Source organism: Phascolarctos cinereus, unplaced genomic scaffold, assembly GCF_003287225.1.
Source record: "Phascolarctos cinereus isolate Bilbo 61053 unplaced genomic scaffold, phaCin_HiC Scaffold_726;HRSCAF=1367, whole genome shotgun sequence".
NCBI lineage: Eukaryota > Metazoa > Chordata > Mammalia > Diprotodontia > Phascolarctidae > Phascolarctos > Phascolarctos cinereus.
Genome location: NW_027556098.1, coordinates 185,580,146 through 185,602,824, shown reverse-complemented (window position 1 = coordinate 185,602,824; position 22,679 = coordinate 185,580,146). Strand labels below are relative to the sequence as shown.

The 22,679-nt window shown below is 35.6% G+C and overlaps 1 protein-coding gene across 1 annotated transcript in view; it reads right to left on the bottom strand.

Annotated features, from left to right (window-relative positions):
* The window catches only part of PGAP1 (post-GPI attachment to proteins inositol deacylase 1), a 98,943-nt gene that overhangs the window by 74,180 nt on the left and 2,084 nt on the right, over nt 1–22,679 (bottom strand). The window contains exons 2-5 of the mRNA XM_020993603.2: nt 8,603–8,756; nt 7,076–7,251; nt 5,680–5,851; nt 3,980–4,137 (exon numbers count right to left, since the gene is read on the bottom strand). Coding sequence (XP_020849262.1) covers nt 3,980–4,137; nt 5,680–5,851; nt 7,076–7,251; nt 8,603–8,756 — 660 coding nt within the window. The remainder of the gene's footprint in view (nt 1–3,979; nt 4,138–5,679; nt 5,852–7,075; nt 7,252–8,602; nt 8,757–22,679) is intronic.

The following is a 22,679-nucleotide window of genomic DNA, read 5'->3' as shown; positions in this document are numbered from 1 at the left end:
CACAAAATTAACCTTTAGATTAAGACAAAGGTCTACAAAGCTGAAGTTGTATCTAACTTATTCTCTGCCTGAAAGATCTGGATTTGTTACAAAGGACACAGTTAGCTGAGAGGTTGTTAGAGAGAGTAGTGACTGCTATACACGGGACCAGAAAGACAAACCAAACTGGAAAATTTACATACTGGTAGCTCCTTATTTGTTAGTGGATGATAAATCCCATTTGTAGGAAAAGTTAATTACTTAGAACTCATAATGCAAAAGTTACCAAATGATTTCTTAAACTTCCAGATCTAATGGTCAATCTTCAATTCTTGATTTCCGTGTAGCACTTCACACTGATGACCACTCTCTTCTCTTGTAACCTCTCTCTTCTATCACTGGTAACCTGATATTCTATCCTGGCTCCTACATGTCTGCCCTTCTCAGTCTCTTCTGCTATTTCATCATCCTAGTCATATCTACTAAACATGGGTATATCCCAAGGCTCTGTCCTAGCACTTCTTCTGTTTTCTCTTTATCATTTGCTGACTTCATCAGCTCCCATAGGTTTAATGAATTATTTCTAGCCTGCCCCCTTACTGAGCTTCAGTCCTGCAACACTAACTGTCTATTGGACAACACCAACAAGTATCTCAAACTCAACATGTTTAGGAGGTAGTGGACCTGGTGTCAAGGAGACCCGAGTTCTAATCTCCTAACTTAAAACACTTAAAAGTTATACCATGGTGGGTAAGTCACTTAACATCCTTCTCTTAGCCTCATTCTCCTTATTTGTAAATTTATAAAAAATATGAAAAAAAAATGAAGGTGTTGAACCAGAAGACCTCTGTGATCCCTTCTAGCTCTAGCATTATCATTCTGTGATTCTATGGCTTTGAGGTAAAGAAAAGAAAGAAGAGATTAAGGGACAAATAAAGAAGAGAATATTTGCAACCTGCACTTTGGGAATAATAATGAGGGTCTTGGAGGAGGCAAAGAAGGGAAGCACAGTCTCAAAGGTTTACCCTCCCCTTTTACTAACCAGTCAGTCCTGTCACAAAGAATCAAAAAGAATCAGGAGCTGAATGAGAAGAGGAAGGTCCCAGGTAAGAACTTGTAGAGAGAAAAGGTTAATTCCTATAATTAGTAGGCCAATGAAACTGAATGACCATTTCCATTTCAAGAATGAATTTAAATAACAGTACAGAAATTGAGAATTCTATCTAATTCAAGTGCCTCTTTTCTTAAGTTATAAGACATCGTTTCATTTGGGTAATGACATAAGGAGTTTAGAAAAGCATAAGACAAAGTCCTGGTGGATGTATGTGGGCTTTTTGACTCAGGCAAAGGTTAGAGAGACCAATTAAGAGAATAGATACACAAAAACTGAGCTAAGAGTTTCTCTCTCCATGGAATATTTATGCCTAGGAAAGTGAATAAAAGAAAATGGAATTTTTGAGGACAAGTATGTAGTCCAATGTAGTTCAATTACTACTGGGAAGTGACTAATAACAATAGATGGTAATATTATTTCTTGTTCCTTGGGCACCACACATTTTGTTCCTCTATTTTTCACACACTTAACTTCATCTCCTTGCCAGCTGCCATGTACTTAGACCAAAAAACAAGCCCTGGAGGATTTATGCCTTTTATCCCCAGAATTCCTGCCATGGAACCATGCTGTTCTGATTGACAGTTGTCTACTACATCTAGGCCTGGAATCTAGCCATGATTCATTTCATTCCCTAGACTTCTCTTCACCAACCACAAGATTCAACAAAGGTATCTTTCCCCCAAATTCACCCTTTCCAGCTCTGGAACTATTATCAAATCAGCTCTATCATTCTTCCTAAAAGGGTGTGTCAATATACTCTCCTATGGTTCCACATCACTGCAACTTTTTAAACCAAAATATTCTTCCTTGGCCACCAGTATCCTATGAGGATTATCTCTCCCTATTAAAATATAAATTCCTTGAGGTTAGGAACTGTTTCTATTTTTTTGTTTATATCTCTATCAGCACAGTGCTTGGCACATAATGAGCACTTCATAAATATTTTCCCATTCATTCAATGATTAATACAATCCCTATTCCTTTTTTCTCAAGACTTACCGACTGTCACACCCACCATTACAATCTCTATGCAATTTTTCTGCATTTCGTCCTATTAATGTTGCTGCATTAGTTTTTTGTGTCATTAAACAATTTGTGTTAATAAAAATTTTGCTTCATATAGTGTGCATTCACTTGTCAAGGGACCAGGTGACTAAGTAAACCAGCCAAATACAAATGGAATCAGTCAAGAGGACTGATCCATAAAGGGGCAAAATGAGAGGCCAGAAAGTAGCCCCCAAGTGGAAAAGAAACTAAGTATCTGTCTGGAGAGTATAGAATGAGAAATTTTTTAAAAATCTGTCTCCTATTCAATTTAGAGCTATATCTAGAATAGACATACAAATAAGGAAATGTCCTTTATCAATGATAGAAGACCAAGGATCTATCTGAGTGGACAGGAGGCCATGAAGGCTAACTAACCAGGGGACTAAGAAGGCTAACCTTTATAATTATTACAGGTTTTTTTTTTAACAAAATATAGATCAAGTTCAACATTCTGGCATTGCAAACAATCTATACTATTCGTATTTAATGTATTCAGATCACCAACTATGTAGTGAATCAAGAAGTTATGGTCGTAACCAAAGAGCTCCACTAATCTGAAAGTGATAGTAAACTCAATCAGGACAGATCATTTGTCTTACTAAAACCCAAATATCTGATGACCTAGTAAGGAAAGATAACTTGTAAATTCACAAATAAAGATCCTGAATACATTTCTATTATCAGGACTAATCATTTACTATTAATACTGGCATAATTTATTAAGGGCTGGTGTCCGTGAATTTTCACTGGTATGTTAAAATTTTTTACACATAATGAATTTCATAGCAGAGACAAAGCTCAGTCAATATTTTCCTATTATGACCACTATAATCAAAAAAGTAGATCTTATTAAATATAACAAATGATTATAATACCTCTGCAAACAGAGAAACTATTTGTTCATAAATTTCCCAATAGTTTTTCCACTATAGGGAGCAGCCCTTTTTAAATGATTAGTTATATTTTTCAACTCATCTTTAACACTAACAGAGATACTATAAATGTGTTCAATGCTACTGTCTAAGCAATAGGGAGAATTACATGTTATTTCCCATCAGCACCTCTGCCTAGATTATTTCAACAGTCTCATAATTGGTCTGCTGCCTCAAGTCACTTTCTACTACAGTCCTCCACATAGCTACCAAAGTGATTTTTCCTAACTATTGATTTGACCACCTCATGCCTTACTTAATAAACTCTAGTAGCTCATATTGCCCCTAGGACAAAAACATAAATTTGTGTTTAGCTTTTAAAGCCCAAACCTAATTTTCCAGTTTCAATGGACATTATTCTCCCAAACCTTACAATCCAGGCAAACTGGCCTTCTATCTGCTCTTCGTACAAAGTATTCTATCTCCCATTCTCATGCCAGTGCTTAGTAGGTACTTAATAAATGTTTATTAATTGACTGATGCCCCTGCTCTAGTTATTTCCACGAATAAAATGAATTCTATCCACATCCCTGATTACTTTCCCTCCACTCATGGAATCTCTCTCTTCCTTAAAGAAGCATCTCAAGCTGGTACCACCTTTCTAAATGAAGCCTTTCCTAATCTCCCCAATTGCTAGTGCCCTCTCTTCCTTATGCTTACATTTATTTTTCTCCTTAGATGTATTCTGTATATACCTATATATGTAATTGTTGTTTTGCTGATTAGAAGGTAAGTTCCTTGACAGGAAGGATTGTTTTATTCTTTGTATTTCCAGTGATGGGCACATAGTAAAGCTTAATAATTTAATTACTTGATGACTGATTACATATTACTCCCCTCTATCTACCATCAGGAAGAAATCCAGGAAAGCCTAAGAAGAAAAATCCAAAATCAACAAAATGATTACCACAACAGATAAAGTCTTGGTCTGATGACTTAGTGTCGTTAGGAAACTCAGTCCTGATCGAACTTGATAATCTCGGAACCCTCCAGCTATAGAGAGAGTGATTAGCTTTATGTCCTGAGCGTTCAGAAGCCAGTAGTTGTTTACTGTTTTGTAAAAATCTGAAAGAAAAAAATTAACAAGGTAGTGACTTAAATATGTTATATAATAATAACATTTTTGTAATGCCTGTGATTAAACTGAAAATTCAAATGGATTAGTATTCAACAATGTACAATTACCATTGTCTTGCCTTAAAAATGAACAGAAACCTAACAAAAACATTGTCATTGATTTCCACTTTGCCAACAGGTCAGTTAGTTAGGCCAGTAGTTAGGTTAGTCAAAAAAAGGAAAAAAATAATACCTACAAATTTAATCTCCTTTGGTACCTCCATATTCACAAAAGCAAAGTTACAGATAATGGTTATGCATCTCATCTGGATGACTTTTAATCAATGAAAAATATACTTTATCAGGGAACCTTAGGCCTTAAACATCAAAATCAAGACTAGAACCTGCCTCCAGAGAAAAACCATAAGACTTCCATACCCCATGTAGTGTCCCTCTGTCTATGCAGGCCTTAAGACTCCACAGCATAGTAAATCTTAACACCCAGATTTTTAAATGTTAATCATTTGAAAAATGTCACTGAGTCCTAGTCCTAGAAATATGCTACACAGATTGACAGCTCAACCTGACTGATGATTTGCCATTAAAACCATTAAAAGCAGTGCAACCACAACACAACAAAAATGTTTCCTTATTGAAAAGTTGATATAGGATAAGTACAAATAGGAAAAAAGGATAAAGCAAAATTCATCCTGAAGACTGCTAGGTCAGATTCTCTCATAGTACAAATTTACTTTTTGGCAATAAATTATAATTGCCACTTTAGTGATATTATGATTGCTATGTTATTTCAGACTCTCAAAGAATTCTGTTCAACAAATTATTGCATTTGTACAACATGATAGCATAATAATGGCCAAAAAGGCAAAAAATAAAAATTAATGTATGGTCATCTGAATTTTTATCATGACATTAATATACATATATTGTTTACTCACTCTGTATGCCAACCAGTAGAGATTTAAATAGAAAACTCACTGAGATAGTTCCTGATCTTGAAGAGCTCATACAACACATGTAGGAAAGGAATCTTGTGCTGCGTTTATGCAGTAAGGGAAATAAATTTTCATTTTCAAAACAAACTTGTATTCGCACATCTAATCCTCTGCAACGCACTCCTGACTCTAATTAGCATGAGACTGGAATAAGAAGAGCTGGGTTTTTTTTTAACACTGTCATATTTCAAAAATAAGACCTGCTTCATTAAAAAGCTCAAGTTTATTCTAAGACACTTTTGGTTTCAAAATTCCTCAAAATACACTATGCAGAGTATTATCTATATTTCTACTTTTTATCCAACTTACACATCACAATTCAAATCAGTACAAATCATTTTGGTCTATTTAACAATTAACAACTTTGAGAAATGCTCATTCTGGACTCATATTATAGCTGAAATAGCAAACAAAAGCTTTTTCTGTATGTTCTGGTCCACAACACATACCACAGGTACTTCTTTAGATACATAATCTAAATAAATTAGCAATCAATAACTTACATCTGTAAGTTGAGAACTTTTATTCAAACACTTACCATTGAGATAGCTATCTAATGACATTACAGGTGCAGTATGAGGTGTGGCTTGGGTAACTAGAAGATTTACCAATTCTGGCTTAAAATTCTTTATTGTAAGCAATGCTCTTGCAACAAGGCCACCCATGGAATGGCCAACAATTGCAACACTTTTTGGTGCAAAATCTTGACCCTGTGAAAAATAAAAAGTATAAATATAGTATAAATAAGTATAAGTAAGGCTTGGCACCTTTGAAAGCATCAGTTTGAAGGGGACAGGGACTAGACCTGTAATGTCATTGGTACAGAAAACTCTGAAGTGAGGAAACTTCCTCTACAATGCAGGTCTGTATTTCGTCTGCTATTATCATTACTAAATGATCTATCACTTATTCATTCACTCTGTCTCCCCAATCCCCCACTCTGAACTCCTCATACTGTTCCCATTCTATCTATCCAAATCCTGTACATTCAAAATTCATCTAATGTCCCAATTCTATGGTCCTCACTACTGGCTCTAGCCATCTGTAATCTCCTTCTTTAATTTAACCTACTGTCTACACTACAAAATCATTAGATACTGTCTTATTCGCTATTTAGTATGTGTATATAGTGTGAGTACTATAAAGTAATTAAACTAATTTTCATATGCATGAAAAATCAATCATTATATAGCCACACTACTTATGTAATTTCCCATATTGTTATATTTGCCTTACATGCAAAGACTGTATCTTATGTGTGCTTTTTTTAAAAAAAATTGTTAGGCAGTTGGGGTTAAGTGACTTGCCCAGGGTCACACTGCTGGCAAGTAGCAAGTGTTTGGTCTGAGGCTGGATTTGAACTCAGGTCCTCCTGACTCCAAGGCCAGAGCTCTATCTACTGGGCCACCTAGCTACCCAATGTATGCTTCTTTAGTAACTCATTAGACACTCAAATATTTATTACTAAATGCTGCTTTTAGTACTAAACGATGTAAACTGAAGCCTAAATTTTGTTACCAGATGCATAAGCAATTTGATATGTGATCATAGGTAAATGGCCAATGTGCTTATCTTTAAAGTGAAGAAAATTACTATCAGGGACTACATAAATATGAATTATTAGCAATAACATATCTTAGTAATAACTATTAACTGCTAATTTTCAAAAATCCCCATCCCAACAAATATTCAAGTTTGTCACAAAAAATGTTAGTGTAAATTCTGAATTTCAGAAACTATAGTTGAGTACACACACACACACACACACACACACGCACCCATGTGTGCACACACAAATTTTTTTAAACTTTTCTGAATTTAATAACTTTGAAATAAATGATATCTCAAAGTGAAAAAACCCATACACTACTTAACTAACATATACTGCTTTATAAAGAAAAAGGAAGATGAAGATCTGCTATATAACATCTTACCTCATAGAGTTTAAGGATTATTTTAATACATTCATGAACAAATTTTGTTTGCTTCTTAAGACTTCCACCATATAGTGCCACTAGCTCTTCGTTGAAGTTTATACTAAAGAAATCAAAGTGGTACTTGAAGTCAATGTCTTCTGCTTTTCTAAGTGCTATAGAGCCAAGAGAACGCACTGGAATGGAAAACAGGGGAAATTATTTTAAGAAAGTCCAAAATAATTTAGATAAATATTACTACAATACAAAGTCTTTTTTTCCAAATAATGGCTTGCCCTCTGGGCCCTGAACATACATAAACAGCATTCTTCATAACAGCAGCAAGCAACAACCAAAAATGGAATGCCTCATTCCAGCAGCATCGTCCTCTCTATTCAGAGAAATTACTCGCAGTTTAGAATTCAGAGGGAAAAGTGAGCTGATCACTCCAATAGTCCTATACTAGTATAGAAACTGATTAAGTGATATATAAATTCCTCATCCTTAAAGTGCCCAATGCAGTAGTCCAACGACACATAGTAAAACAGAGATGTCCCTGGATTCTCTTTCTCTCTCACAATGAAATATTAGTTCTGGAATGTCCTACCCAAGCTTGAGAGGCTTTAACCACAGCCTCTCCACCATAGAATTTATCTTTCTAAGGAACCTATAACATCTTCTCACTGCCCCTTAGGTAAAGTTCATATTCCTCATCCTGGTATTGCAAGCCTTCTATAACCCCTTATTTTATCCATCCAACTTCACAGGGTTGTTGCGAGGATCAAAGGAGGTAATATTTATAAAGTACTTTGCAAACTTTAAAGCAGTATAAAAACATTAGTTATCACCACCACTACCACCACCACCATCATCACCTCATCATCATCTTCATCTCCCTATCAACATCAACCTCCGTTCTGGTTAGTTCATCCTGTTTAATGCTCCCCAACACAATATGCCCATTTCTTCCTTTCAAAATCAGCTGGAAGGGACCTCAGAGTCTATCAAATTCAATCTGCACTTAAATAAGAATCCCCTGTATAACACATTCATATTAAGTTGTCACTCAGCCTTTAGTTCAAGACTGCCACTGAAGGAGAAGCCTCTACTCCAAGAAGAAGCTCATTCTGCTTTTGGACGGCAATATGTTCAGGGAACAGGTACGGGCATATGCAACTGCTTTACCTGCAATACTCATCCTACTCCTCACCGCCTATCAAATCCTTCTCATTCTGTGTCCCATTGTGCTGAATAAAGCCTTTCCTGAAAACTCTAGCCCACAATAATCTTTCCCCTTTTTTGACCTTCCATAGAAATTAGTATCTATGTACTACATATTTTATTCCATAATTACATCGTTTAGTCCTATTCCCTAATTCTAAAGTAAACACTGTATCAACTAGATTGTAAACTTTTTGAAGTCAGGATGCCATATACTTATTTCATAGCTTCTCTACTCCCAAAGCTAACATAGTACTAAACCACATTGTAGAAATAAAAAGATTCTTTAATACAGTATTTTTCAAAATTCACTTAAAACAGTCTTACCTTGTTTATAACTTCCAGCATTACCAGGAAGAAAAAGAACTGGAATCCCTGACAACAAGAGATTTTTGTTTTCTTGGGCATAGCTCCCTTCTCCGTACAAATACAACTCATAAGCTGGATACTGTCTGGTCAATTTGTGCGGAAGGCTGATTTTCTGTGGAAAGAAACATTTTAGCCATATAACTTTAACTTTTCTAAAGAATTCAGGTCATCAAATACTTGGAAAATCTACTAACTACCATAGCAAAGCACTAATAGAATCAAGTAGGGTAAATTAAATATATTAATAAAATCAACAAAATAATGCATCACTAATCCTTTCTTCCCTTTCTGAGTATAATTCATATCCCCAAATGCTCATCCAAACATATGTTGTATCTGCTACCTAATTCAAAGAAAAACTAGCTATTTCTCTCTAGTTCATATACTTTGTCCAAAATGGGCCCAGCAAATACATTTTAACCCTAGAGCCATGCTTTGTGAGAAAATCCTATATTTCTTACACAGATGAGCCAAGAGATTAGCATTTGTTTCTGACTTTAAAGGCCAAGTACACACACACACACACACACACACACACACACACACACACACACACACAATTAGCTATCACTAAGCTCCTGAGCAGATTACAGGGCTGTATTTTGACTTGGTTATTATTTCAAACAGAAAAATTTCAACATAGCATATATAGCCTATATATCTAGCACTGTTCAAACAACATAAAGATATTATGCTGTGACAGATGAAGAGCTATGTTCAATTCCCACTTGTTACATAAATTGGCTGTGTGACTCTAAGCTGTCATTTAACTTCAATGCCTTAAACAACTAAATGGCAAAGATTCCAACCTGCACTGGTGGATAGTCTTCTCATCAAGAAGTTCCCTATGCCAGTGAAATCATAACTCCACTGCTTATCTCAAATGGCACTATCTACCACTGCAAAACAGCTTAAGTTACCTGCATCATGTTACTAATTCAGTTCAATAAAACACTTGTTAATCTATCATGTGCAAGATATCACAGTAGGTTCTGAGAATATACAGACAAAAATGAAAATTCTTATCCTCAAGGAGCTTATATTTTCACCCCCGCCCTCTTCTTGTCACATGCAATGCTGGTATACCATGGCCCAATATATCCAGGGCCAGCCCAAGTCATGCTTCAAATTCTATCCCACTCTTCTTCTTGCCATCTGCCACCTTGCTGGCTTTGCATATAACACTCTAGTCCCACCATCTCTTCTTGGAAATTGTGATCAAATCCATAACTGCCATCATTACTTCAAATCAACTCTCTTATGTCATCCCAGTGACCTTCCCAATCTAAAACACTACTCCCCAAGTGTATTGTCTCCCCTTATTAGACTGTAAACTATTTGAGGGCAGAGACAAACCTCACTCCTTAGCACTTTGGCACATTTCACAAATGCTTAATAAAAATAAATAAATGTTTCTCATTTATTCATTCATTCATTGATTCTACCAACCGTGACTTTTATTGGAAGAAGGGTATAAGATATGGATGAGTGGAGAAAGTGGTGGGCCAATTACATAGCAAGAGAAAAGAATAAGAAGTGAATAGCCCCAGTGTTGTATTGTTTTCACAAAACATCAAAAGATAATATCACTTGGACACCCAAGAGGCTTGGGGTCAGTAGTAACCTTACATATGCTTTTCTATATATTTAAAATTAGAGTTATCAAAGAGGCAAATATGCAGAGTGTACATGTATAGAAGGTGATACCTGTTAACTGTTCTGTGAGACTGAGGTATGTACCTGACTTTAGCAACGTCCTCTTGAAACCAAAACAGGCGTTAACTAAAGAAATTGGAATGAAAAAAATATAGAAAACTGTCTCAATACATTTCCTAACATCAAATTATCTAATTTGTTTTAGTTATTAGATGTAATCTCTGTTGAAACAAATATTTTTAAACGTAGAATTTTTGACTGGTATAGACTGTATATGGCTCACCTTGTTGACCAGCCCCATGTCAGAACTGGCACTGATTTTTACTAATCATTACTCTTTTTTAAACAGAGAATTTTAAAAATAAAAGGAAAAACTCCCTATAGTTTCTTAATTATTTTAAAAATTGAGCCATTTCAAGACTGTATTACTATTTAATAGCTATCCAAAGAATTGTTATACTTTTATTGTTTCTTTCTAAAATGATAGTAACTCAAATTAAATCTAATGATAGCACCAAAAAGAACATCAAACTGAATATAATCTAGTATTCTGATACCAGGTGTATACCAAATTTTGCTTTGTAAAAAAGTTGTTTTTATAAGGTAGTTTTAAAGTTGTCTAGGTTTATTTTATATGTATAGGTTTTATAACTATATATCTGTGCAAAAAACTACTTCAAAAAATTGGAGTGGATCTGTTATGGATGATTTACAGGAGAACATGAAGAGAATCACATGAGGTGAAAAGCCAGGTAGAAGTTGTAATCTGCAGCACTAGAGAAAATACTACCATGAAATCATAAAGTAGTGAACTACGGTCTTCAGTAGATTTGATTCTTTTAAACCTCAAACAACATCACACTTAAGAATGAAGTGCTTGATCCAAATTTTCAAACATAATAAAGTAATTCCACAGAATAAGTCCGCCCATCTAAAGACAACACCATACCATTGTTAAAAACAGAACCAATACCTCTCAATCTTTTGCTTACTCAGAATTGTCCAAATCTAAAAAGTAGAAAGAAGTCTGTGTTGGGTTGCTATACAGCACACACTAAATGTTTGTGAATAAATGAGGAAGAACATTTAAAGGAAACAATAGCTACCATTTAAAATCTGACAGGCTTAAAAATATCTATAAATATGCAGCCAATACTAAATAATCCAGTCAAAAGAAGTGGAGGTAGAGAAACAGTATAGATAACAGAAAAACAATTTGTCCACAAATTCCATTTTTGCAAATAGTTTCAACTTCCTCTACTGACATATAGCTTTTAATAAAGGCAAATCAATCTGAATGATTTGAGTCTCGTCTACCTCTCCTGTACCTAACTGCAGATATATCTGGTAGGAAACTAGTACCTGCCTCACTATATTCCTCTCCTCCCCAACTCTTGCCTTTTGATTAGGGGACTTTAATATCCACACAATCTCTCAATTACTAATTTCCTAATTTCTTAGTCCAAAATCCATTCTTTCACTCTACCTTTGCCACACATAAGGATGATCACCTACTAGAGTTTGCCTTTATCCACAGGTGTTCTGCTTCCCTAATTAGAAACTCACCACAAACCATGCCTTGATTGACCACTCCCTCTTAAACCTGTTCTTCAGTCTCATAGAGACCTCCAATCCCTTCACCCCTCAGTACTTTCTCAAGTCTTCACTTTCTTTCCTCTCCAATCTCAACCTAATAACCATCTCAACTCTACACTACCCTCTGCTTTTGAATCTTTTACCTTCTCTTATCCTGCCAAACTTCAGCCCTGGGTTATTCCTACTTGTTTTCAATCTTAAACTTCTTTTCACTCCCTCCATCTGCTCCTATGCATGAGCTGTTAAACATAGTTGTAGAGAAGTCTCAGAACTGTACTGACTGCGTCAATTCACAGTATCCAACTTCAATTTGGCCCTCACTTCAGCAAGGCAGTCCTTATATTCCTCCCTGATTGATTCTGTATTTCACTTCCCACAGAAGCTATAGCAAATTTTCTTTTTTCAAACCTTCGCCACTACTTTTCTCTCTCCCTCTCAGCTAAAGACTTTGCCTATTACTTCACAAAGAAAGTTGAAGCCATTTGACATGAGCTTCCTATTTTTCACCTGTAAACAACTTGATAGTATTCCCCACTCTAGAGTCTTGACAAACAGGTAGCTCTTCTGGCCAAGGTCAACTTCTCTACGTGTGTACATGATGTCATCCCCTCCTGTCTTCTATAACAAACTGCATTCTCAATCATTCTCTCTTTCTCTCTCACCTCTCCCAATCAAGTAATTCCTTCCCCATTTCCTTCAAACACGTCTAATTCTCTCCAATTCTTAAAAAACCTGCACTAGATACGACTTTCCCTTCAAGCTGTTTTTCTGTATCTCCCCTCCCATACTTGGACAAACTTCTTCCCCTCCCCACCCCTCAAAAAGCTACCTCTACTTTCTTCTCACTAAACACTTTACAAACTGGCCTTCTATTTCATCACTAAACGGTGACTACTCTAGCCAAGGTTATCAGTGATCCCTCAACTGTCAAATCTGATGGACTTTTATCAGTCCTCATTCTTCTCAATCTATCTGCTATATTTGCACTGTTAACCACCATTTCCTCCTGGATACTCTCAATTCTCTGGGTTTTCATGACACTCCTCTTCCAGATATTTTTCCTACCTGTCTGACTACTTCTTTTAGGACCTTAGTGACTAAGTGTCTCTGATCACTCTATTCTGACTCTAGGTTATGGATGTTCCCCAAGGTTCTGTTCTTAGGCTCTCTACTTTTTCCTCTACACTCTTGTTAACTTCACTAATTTCTAAGGATTTAACCATAATCTTTAACTAGATGACTCACTGTCTTCTGGCCTCTTTGCCCCAGGGCATTGCCAGGAATCCCTGCGGCAGCAAAGTATCCAGGTCAGAGTCCCTGGCCTCTGTCTTCACCCCAGAGCCTTCTCCAGTAGTCTAGAGGCAAGTATCAAACAAGACCCACCTCAAAGTACAAGCTCCCACCTCCTGTCCATACACCCTCAAGATATGCCTTAACCTGCCCCTTCCTACTGTAAGATCCTGTGGGCCTCATGGGACCCATGGAATACATAACCATCTGCCAAGAGATTAAACCATACCAATTCTGATTAAGCCTCGAACAGTATAATCATCTACTTCCCTAAATGAATCTCTCTCCAATCATCAATATTTTTGCATGGACTCTGTTCCTCAATGGTTGGCATACTCCCAATCCCCTATACTCTCCATATCCCAAGGGCTCTGAACACCAACGTACCAATGTACAAATCCCATTCCCCATGCTCCACAGCCTGCTCCCTTATTCTCATTCCCCTCAACCCTGTACCTCAAATGTTCCACTCCAAATCTACTTGTTCCTTCTGCTGTATTCTCTGAAATACCTGCTTTCGATCTTAAGATTTTTTCTTCTCACTCACTCCATCTTTTGGCTCTCACTGTGACCTGGCTTCCTCTCAATGCCACTACATCCCTGGCCACCATCCACTCATATCCTACACTCACTGGTCATGATGGCAGTGAGAATATACCTTGCTTTCACTATCATTTCTAGACTCTCCTTCTGTCACTATCATACAGTAAATAACCTCTCCTCCTTTGAGGTTCATTCAATACAAATTTATCACCCAATTGAGATTGTGGTAATTATTGTTGTTGTTCAGTCTTTTCAACCCTGTCTGATTCTTCATGACTTCATTTGGGGTTTTCTTGGCAAAGACACTGGAGTGACCATTTTCTTCTCCAGCTCATTTTACAGATGAGGAAACTGAGGCAAATGGGGTAAGTGACTTACCCAGGGTCACACAGCTACTGTGTCTGAGGCCAGATTTGACTTGTGTCTTCCTGACTCCAGGTCTGGTGCTCTATCCACTGCGCCATCTAGATGCACAATTATCCCCATTCAACAAACTTCAGTGACTCCCTGTCACCTCCAGGATCAAATACAAAATCTTCTATTTAAACCTTTTAAAGCCATGTATAACCTGGTCCCTTCCTACCTGTCTGATCTTACACCATACACTCAACCAGGTATTCTGAGACCCAGTGACACTGACCTCCTTGCTTTTTCTTGCACATGACAATTCATCTCCCAACTCCCAAGTGTTTCCACTGGCTGTTCCCCATGCTTGAAATGCTCTTTTTCCTCAATTCAACCTCCTGGCTTCCCTCAAATCTCTGCCGAAGTCCCACTTTCTCTTAAGAAGCATTTCTTGGTCCTCCGTAATCTTAATGTCTTCTCTATGAGATTACTCCCAATTTATTCCATATACACCTTGTTTGAACATAGTTGCTTGTATATTGTGTCCCTCATTAGACTGTGAGCTCCTTGAGAACAAAAATAGCTTTTGCTCTTCTTTGAATACCCAGTACCTTAGCACAGTGCTGGTGCACAGTAGGTACTTAAAAAAGCTAGTTGACTGAGTTCCCTCTATGATTTCTATAGTCCCACAATGTCCATTTCCAAAACTGTGTGTCTCACTCTACATATCTTGTCCATCATCTGTCAAGAGATGGGCAAAATTCTAAATTATCAGTCTTCTGGAATCATGGTTGATCACTGCATTAATCAGCATTCTTAAATCTTTCAAAGTGGTTCATTTTTACAATGCTGTTGTTATAGTATATATCATCTCCTGGTTCTACTCACTTCACTCTGTATCAGATCAAAGTGAGGTTCAAGTGACACCTACTCCCCCCAATCCTTCCTCATTTGTATATACTTCTACTTTTATGTGAAATAAACCCCCCTGCTCCTCCCATTTTATTCTCTATTGTTTCTTTTCAGCCTCCTTTTTTTTCCTTTTTAACATTAAAAGATAACAAAAATTACTTCCAGGTCCTCTATTTTATTTGACTCCCTGTATGACACCTGCCAACATCAAGTTCTTAGGGGATGCCTGAATAATCCAACCACTCCCCATTAGAAAGCAAACACTGCATCTTTATAAAGTACATCCAGTTCTGTACTTGCATTTGCCTTTTTATGTTTCTCTCTACTCCTGTAGTTGTATTTTAAAGTTTCTACTGAAATGCAATCTTTCATAACGAATGCATAGAAATGATTTCATTAAAGGCCCATTTCCTTCCTAAAATTAGTATTATACTAAATTTTACTGTAAGCTACTCTTGGTTATAAACCTAGATCTTTTGCCTTTTGAAATATCATATCCCATGATATCTTCCTCTTTATTGTGATGGTGGTTAAATCTTGTGTGATCCTAATTTTATTTCTTTCAGTACTTAAACTCGTCCCTTCTGGCAGTTCGTAGTATTTTTTTCCTTTGACCTAGAAGTTCTAGATATTGGCTGTCAAGTTTCTAGGAGTTTTCATTCTGGAGTTTGTTTCAGGAGGTAACTGGTGGAATCTTTCTATTTTCACTTGGCCCTGTGGTTCTAAGAAATCTGAGTCATCTCCCATGATTTTTTGAAATAAGATATTCAGGTTCTTTTTTTTTTCTTTTGGTCATGGTTTTCAGGTATACATTTTTTTTAGCTCTATGTAATAAAGATTCTCTGATTCATAGACAGTGATCATTTTTGTCCTATATTATCTTTTGGGGGATTCTTGTTTATTATTTTTATTTTTTCAATTAAGAAGTATTTTAATTAATCTCTCCTCACTACTCCCCATAGCAATCAAATATGAAAAAGAACTAAAAAAAAAAACCTCTGAAGGAATCGCTCCATATTGCAAAAATGTATGCCTCTTTTTCATTTTAAGTAGGCAGCTAGGTGGAGTAATGGATAGAACTCTAGGTCTGGAGTCAGGAAGACCTGAGTTCAAATCCTGCAAAAGCCTTTTTTTGTTCCCTCTTAATACTAATATCTTCCCTCTGTAATTATCTCCATTTTATCTTGTATATATCTTGTTCTCACATAGTTTTTGCATGTCATCACTCCTATTAGACTGTGACCTCCTTGACAGCAGGAACTATCTTTTGCCTTTATTTGTATCTCCAGTACTTAGCACAGTGTCTGACATACAGTAGGCACTTAATAAATACTAGTTGGCTCCATATGATTTTGTTACTATATTTCTAGATATAAAATATCCTTTAAGACTTCAACTGATACAGTACCAAATAAGAAAATTATTTTTAATCAATCAATAAATATTAAATACCTCCTCTGTGCCAAATACTGTGCTAAGTGCTGGGGATACAAAAAGAGGCAAAAAGACAGTCCCTGTCCTAAAGGAGCTTACAGTCTAATGGGGGATAGACAACATGCAATATATACAAAGCAAGCTATATACATGATAAGTAGGAAATACTTAACAGAGAGAAGGAAATGAAATTAACAGGGGTTGGGGGAAGCTTCCTGCAGAAAGTAGAATTTTATTGGGCCTTGAAGGAAATCAGGGAAACCAACAGTCTGAGTATAGGAGGGAAAGCATTCCAGGTACAAGGGACAGCCAGAGAGAATAGCTGGAGCCAAGAGATGGAAAGTCTTATCTGCAGAACAGCAAGGAGGCCATTGTCACTTGATTGAAGAGTGTATGAAGGGGAGTAAAGTATAAGAAGACTGGAAAGGTAGGACGGGGCTAAGTTATAAAGGGCTTAGAATGTCAAACAGACCATTTCATAGTTATTCTGGAGGCAAAAGGAAGCCATTAGAGTTTAGTGAGTAGAAGGGTAACATGATCAGATCTCCATTTTAGGAAAATCACTTTAGTAAGTAGCTGAATGGAGAATGGATTGGAGTGGGGATTACTTGAGGCAGGCAGACTCTCCAGCAGGCAACTACAATAATCCAGGCATGAAGTCATAAGGACCTATACCAGAGAGAGTGGTGGTAGTGTCAGAGGAGAAAAGGAGGCATATTCAAGAGATGTTGCAAAGGTGAAACTGATAGATGTGGGCAACAACTTGGACATAGGGAGATAGTGAGGAATCCAGGACAATTTCTAAGTTGCAAGTTTGAAAGACTGAGAGCATAATAATGTTCTCTATAGTAACAGGGAATGATAAGAAGGGGAGAAGATAGGGAGAAAAATAATGAATTCTCTTTTAGATATACTGAATTTTAGATGTATACTGGATATGCATTTCAAAATGTCTGAAAGGCATTGGAAGATGTGAGATTGTAGGTCAGCAGAGAGATTGGGACAGGAGAGGTAGATTTGAGAATTTAGGTAGTACTGGCATTTCAAAACTTACAGACTTACCCATAAGTAATTAATATTTCACCAATTATTTAGATCTCTTTATTTCTCCAAAGGGTAAATGGCTAGATTCCTTTTTATAGCCAGTCCCAAGTGAATCCTGGCAGTCATGTTCCCTGATATTTTATTGCTTCTGTTGATATTTTGAATAGATTTTCTCATTCTGGCGCTTCCTACTGAGTTTTCTTGATTATATACAGGAACAGTTATGTTTTATTTGCATTTATATTGTAACCCACAATTTTGCTAAAGTTATTAACTTTTTAATTAAGTTTTGGTTGACTCTCTAGAGTTTTCTATGTAAAACACTGCATCACCTACAAAAATCAATAATTTTGTCTCCTCTTCTATGCTTATTCTCTCAATTTCTTTTTTCTTATTCCTACAGACATTTCTAGAACTATGATAAACAGCAGTGCTGATAATGAGCATCTTTTGCTTTACTCCCAATCTTACTGGTAAAGCTTCTAGCTTTTCTTCATTATGTATAATGATTGCTCTTGGGTTTGGATAAATAGCATTTACTTGGCAAAGAAAACTGATATCTTAGAAAAGAATAGCAGAATACCTCACTCAAAAACTAAATTCCCTGAAAATGAGAATAGACCAGGTAGAAAGTAATGACTAAATAATGTAATATCCAAACAAAATGAAAAAATGAAAAAAATAGAAGAAAAATCTAAGAACAATATCAAAAACAACTGACTTGGGAAAAATATCAAAGAGAGAAAGGAAGAGTAATTGAACTGTCTGAAAATTATAATCAGAAAAAAAGTCTAGATACCACAGTTAAGGAAATTAAAAATGAAAACTATTCAGAACTATTAGAATCAAAGGTTAAAGTGAAAACAAAAACAATCTACTGGTCACCTTCAAAAAGAAACCCCAAAATGAAAATTCCTCGGGACTTCACAACGAAAATCCAAAGCTTCTAGGTCAAAGACAAAAAATATTACAAGTGGCCAAGAAGGAGTTCATATTCTAAGGAACCACAACAGGGATTACACAAGACCCAGCAGCTGCAACTCCAAAGGAGAAGAGAGCTTGTAATATATTACAAAATTCAGGAAATAAATACTTATAACCAAGAGGAACCTATCTGGTGTTACTATTTTACAGCAGGGTAGAAATGAGACCTTTAATGAAACAGGGGATTTCCAGGCATTCCTCATAAAAAGGCCAGAACTCGGTAGATACTTTGCAATGGAAATGCAGGTGCTAAGAAAACATAGTAAAGTATACATAATCATATAACTGAACAAGAATATGTGAGGATAACTGTTTATATGTTAATAAGGAGATAAATGTTTCCTTGTAAGCCTAGCATTTTTAAGGATCGGAGAGAAAGATAAAAATGACAAAGGATCTATAAGTAGTTTTGTTCTTTTTTAATGATCTTAGAAAAAGATGAAAATAAAAGGGACAGGGGACCAGGAGGTAATGATAGGTAGGAAAACAGCAATTAGGGGAGGGAAATTACTATTGCATAAAAGAGGTACGTAAGATGAAGATTATATAGCTATGAAGAAAGAACTAGGGAAAATGAGTATCCCATGAATCTCACTTTCATTTGAATTAGAGAAAAAGAGAGAAGATTAAGAGGGGGAGAAGGAAAGGGAAGGGAATAGTCATAAGCAAAACTATCTTGAATACTGGAGGAAAGAATGTGTTAATTAAAAGAAAAAGAAGAGAAAGTAAAAAAAAAACCCCTGAAATGAGGGGAAGGATAAGGAGGGAAAAAAGAGCTATAACAGAAAGGAAGTAAGTTATTTCATTTAGAAGATCATGAATATCAGGTAAATTCTCTCATTCTATCATCTTCTTATTTGTAAATAGGGAGGAAGAATTAAAGAGAAGAAAAAAATGCAAGAAGACAGAATAGGGAAAAATGCAATTAAAAAACAAAACTGTGAGTGCAAATAGCATGGACTCAGCCACAAAATGGAATAGTGGCAGCATGGATTAGAAAGCTGAATCTGACACTATGTTATTTACAAAAAACAGACTTGAAACACAAAGACTCAAACAGTGTTAAAATGAAGGGCAGGAGCAAAATCTATCATACTTCAGCTGGACTCAAAAAAGGAAGAGTAGCAATAATGATGTTAGATATGGCTACAGTAAATAGAGATGAGATAAAAACAGGCAAGGAAATTACAGTATGCTGAAGGGCACAATAGATAATGAATCAATATGAACACTTAATATACATGTATCTGATAACATAGTAGCTAAATACCAAAAGGAAAAGTTAACTGAACTGGGGAGAAACAGACAGTAAATCTATAATAGTGGGGGACTGTAATATATATTTCTAAGCTACATGTGGCACCTTTACAAAAACTGACTATACTAAGGCATAAAAACCTCACCGAAATGTAAAAAAAAATTATACACATTATTTATTGACCATAATGCAACAAAAATTCTATTCAATAAAGGGCCCTTAAAGAAAAATTTTAAGGTAACTGAAGACCTAATAAATTACAGAAACAAAAGAAAATTTCATCAAAGGCAATGGCAACAATAAGACAATATACCAAAACTTATGGAATGCAGCTAAAGCAATTATAAGGATAAAATTTATATTTCTAAATACTTTCATCAATAAGAAAAAGAACAAATCAATGATGAGGCACACTTTTAAAACAACTTGATCAACAAATCAAAAATCCCCAACTAATTAACAATGACCATTGAATTGATGAATAAAAATAGGAACTAGTTTTTAAAAATAAAATAGATGAGATTAACTAATTTGATTAAAAAAAGAGAGGAAAACCAAATTGATAGTATCAGAAATGAAAAAAAAACCCTAAAGAATATCCAAATGAAATTATGAGAAATTCTTTTGCCCAATTACATGCTAACTAAACTGAAAAATACTTACAAAATAGAAAATACCCAAATTAACAGGTGAAGAAATAGATGATTTAAATAACCCAACTGAGAAAAATAAACTGAATAAATAATAAATGAACTCACAAAGGAAAAAAACTCTAGGACCAGATGGAATCACAAGTGAATTCTATCAATTAATTCTAATATTACACCAACTGTTAGCAATAATAATAATAATAATGAAAAATAAGATATCATTTCTATCTCTTTCCATGATACAAATATCCCTAATAAGCACTGATGTAAATAAAATGTAGAAGTGCCTGGTACATAGTAGGCCTTTAATAAATGCTTTAATAAATAATGACTAATACAGTAAATAACATTTATCCTGAAGAATTAAAGAGGGAATAATGGGAAGAATGCAATCTGAGACTGCAAAAAGACAAATATTAACCCAATTTGCAAACAAGGAGAAAGGATATTTGCAAACTATAGATCAATGAGTTTGATTTAATTCCTGAAAAAAATTCTAGATCATTTGGAAAGAGTCAAGCTAACCAAACTAACCTTATTCTTTTTTTCAAACAGGATTACTAAACTTTTATAGCAAAGAAATGCTATACACATTGTTTACAAAACATTTGACAAAGTCTTTGATGCTGTCCCTGTGAAAAATATAGAGCTTTAGGCTAAACAACAAATGAAGTCAAAACTGGCTAGATGGCTAAATCCAAAGATCCAAATCCAAAAAGTCTAATGATTAATAGGTCAAAGTCAGCTATAGAAGGAGACCTCCAATGGTGTACCACAGAGCCCTAGGCTTAATTCCATGCTTCCAAAAATTTTTATCAATGACTCTGATTAATGCTTATCAAATTGGCAGATGACACTGGGTGAAACTGTCATGATCCAAAAAATATTTAAGAAGCTACAACAGCAGTCAAACATAATACAATGAAACTTACTAGACATAAAGTCTTACCCTTGAGCTAAAAAAAAAATGACTTTACAAGAACAACAAACACTGGGAAGACATGGTTGGAAAGTAGTTTGTCTGAAGAAGTTTTCACCTGTGGTTCCAAGAAGATGCTCAGAGGCCACACCCCAGTAAAACATCTCACAGACAGGCTAAATCAGGCTGAGGATAACCAATAGGCCTTAAACTTGTCCACGAGTTAGGGGGATGTCTATTCCAAGCATGTGTAGACATTCCTGGGCAGAATGAGATGAGGACAATTTGTTCCAACAGCCATCCAGGCAGCTGAAGCAGTGCTAACAAAGCACTTAGAGCCTTGTCAGGCATCAAAGACACCAAGATTATCCCCTGTATCCTGGGTCATTCATTGCCAATAGTGTTGACTTGTCTGGCCACTGGATTTTGATGACTCAGGAAAAGTAAGGCTGGTGACTTTGTGCAACTTTGCCTCACTTAAATCCAATTCACACACAAGTCAAGATATCACCCATGATGTGTGTCATTGATCCCCTTTGAAAACAATGAATAACAAGAGTATAAACTCAATTTGAGTCAAGAGTGTGACACGGCAAGCAAAAAAATTAACTCCATTTTGGGTTACATTAAAAAAAGAACACATTCCAGAAATAAGGATTGTACTCTGGTCTGTCAAAGCAAGTCTGGAGTACTGTTTTCTGTTCAGGGCACCACATTTCAAGATAGAAATTGATAAGCTGGAACATATCTAGATGAGAATAATTAAGATGATGAAGGGACTCAAATTCATGCTAAAAGAGAACAAGTTGAAGGATCTGGAGTATAACTATGAAAATAGAAGTTTAGGGGTAAGAGGAAGATACATGATCAATGTCTTAAAGTATCAGAGAGTCTATATAATACGCAAGTGGGTTGGTACTTGTTCTGCTTGGCCCAACAGGGCAGAACAAGTAATAAAAAGTAGAATGTGTAAAGAACAAATTTAGGTCTAATAATGAGGAAAATGAACAAAATATGGAATGAGCTTCCTCAGGAAATAATGAGTTCCTCATTACAAGAAGGGTCTTCAAGTAAAGTTTAAATAACCACATGTTAGATACATTATAGGATAGGATTCTTTTCCAATTATGGACTGGACTAAATGGTCATTGAGGGCCCTTCCAATTCCAAAATTCTGTGATTCTGTGAAACAGTGATTGCTTACTACTATTATTACAACTGAAATACCTTCATTTATTGTTTGTAGTACAAAAATAAATGGAAACTACCACTGTTCTACAGTAATATAATTTAAACCAAATTCATATCATATATAATCAAGGTAACCTAATTTAGCCTATTGAGATCTTCCTAATTATTAAGTGATACAAAATGGAAAGGAAGTAATATTCAAATAGAGCAAAA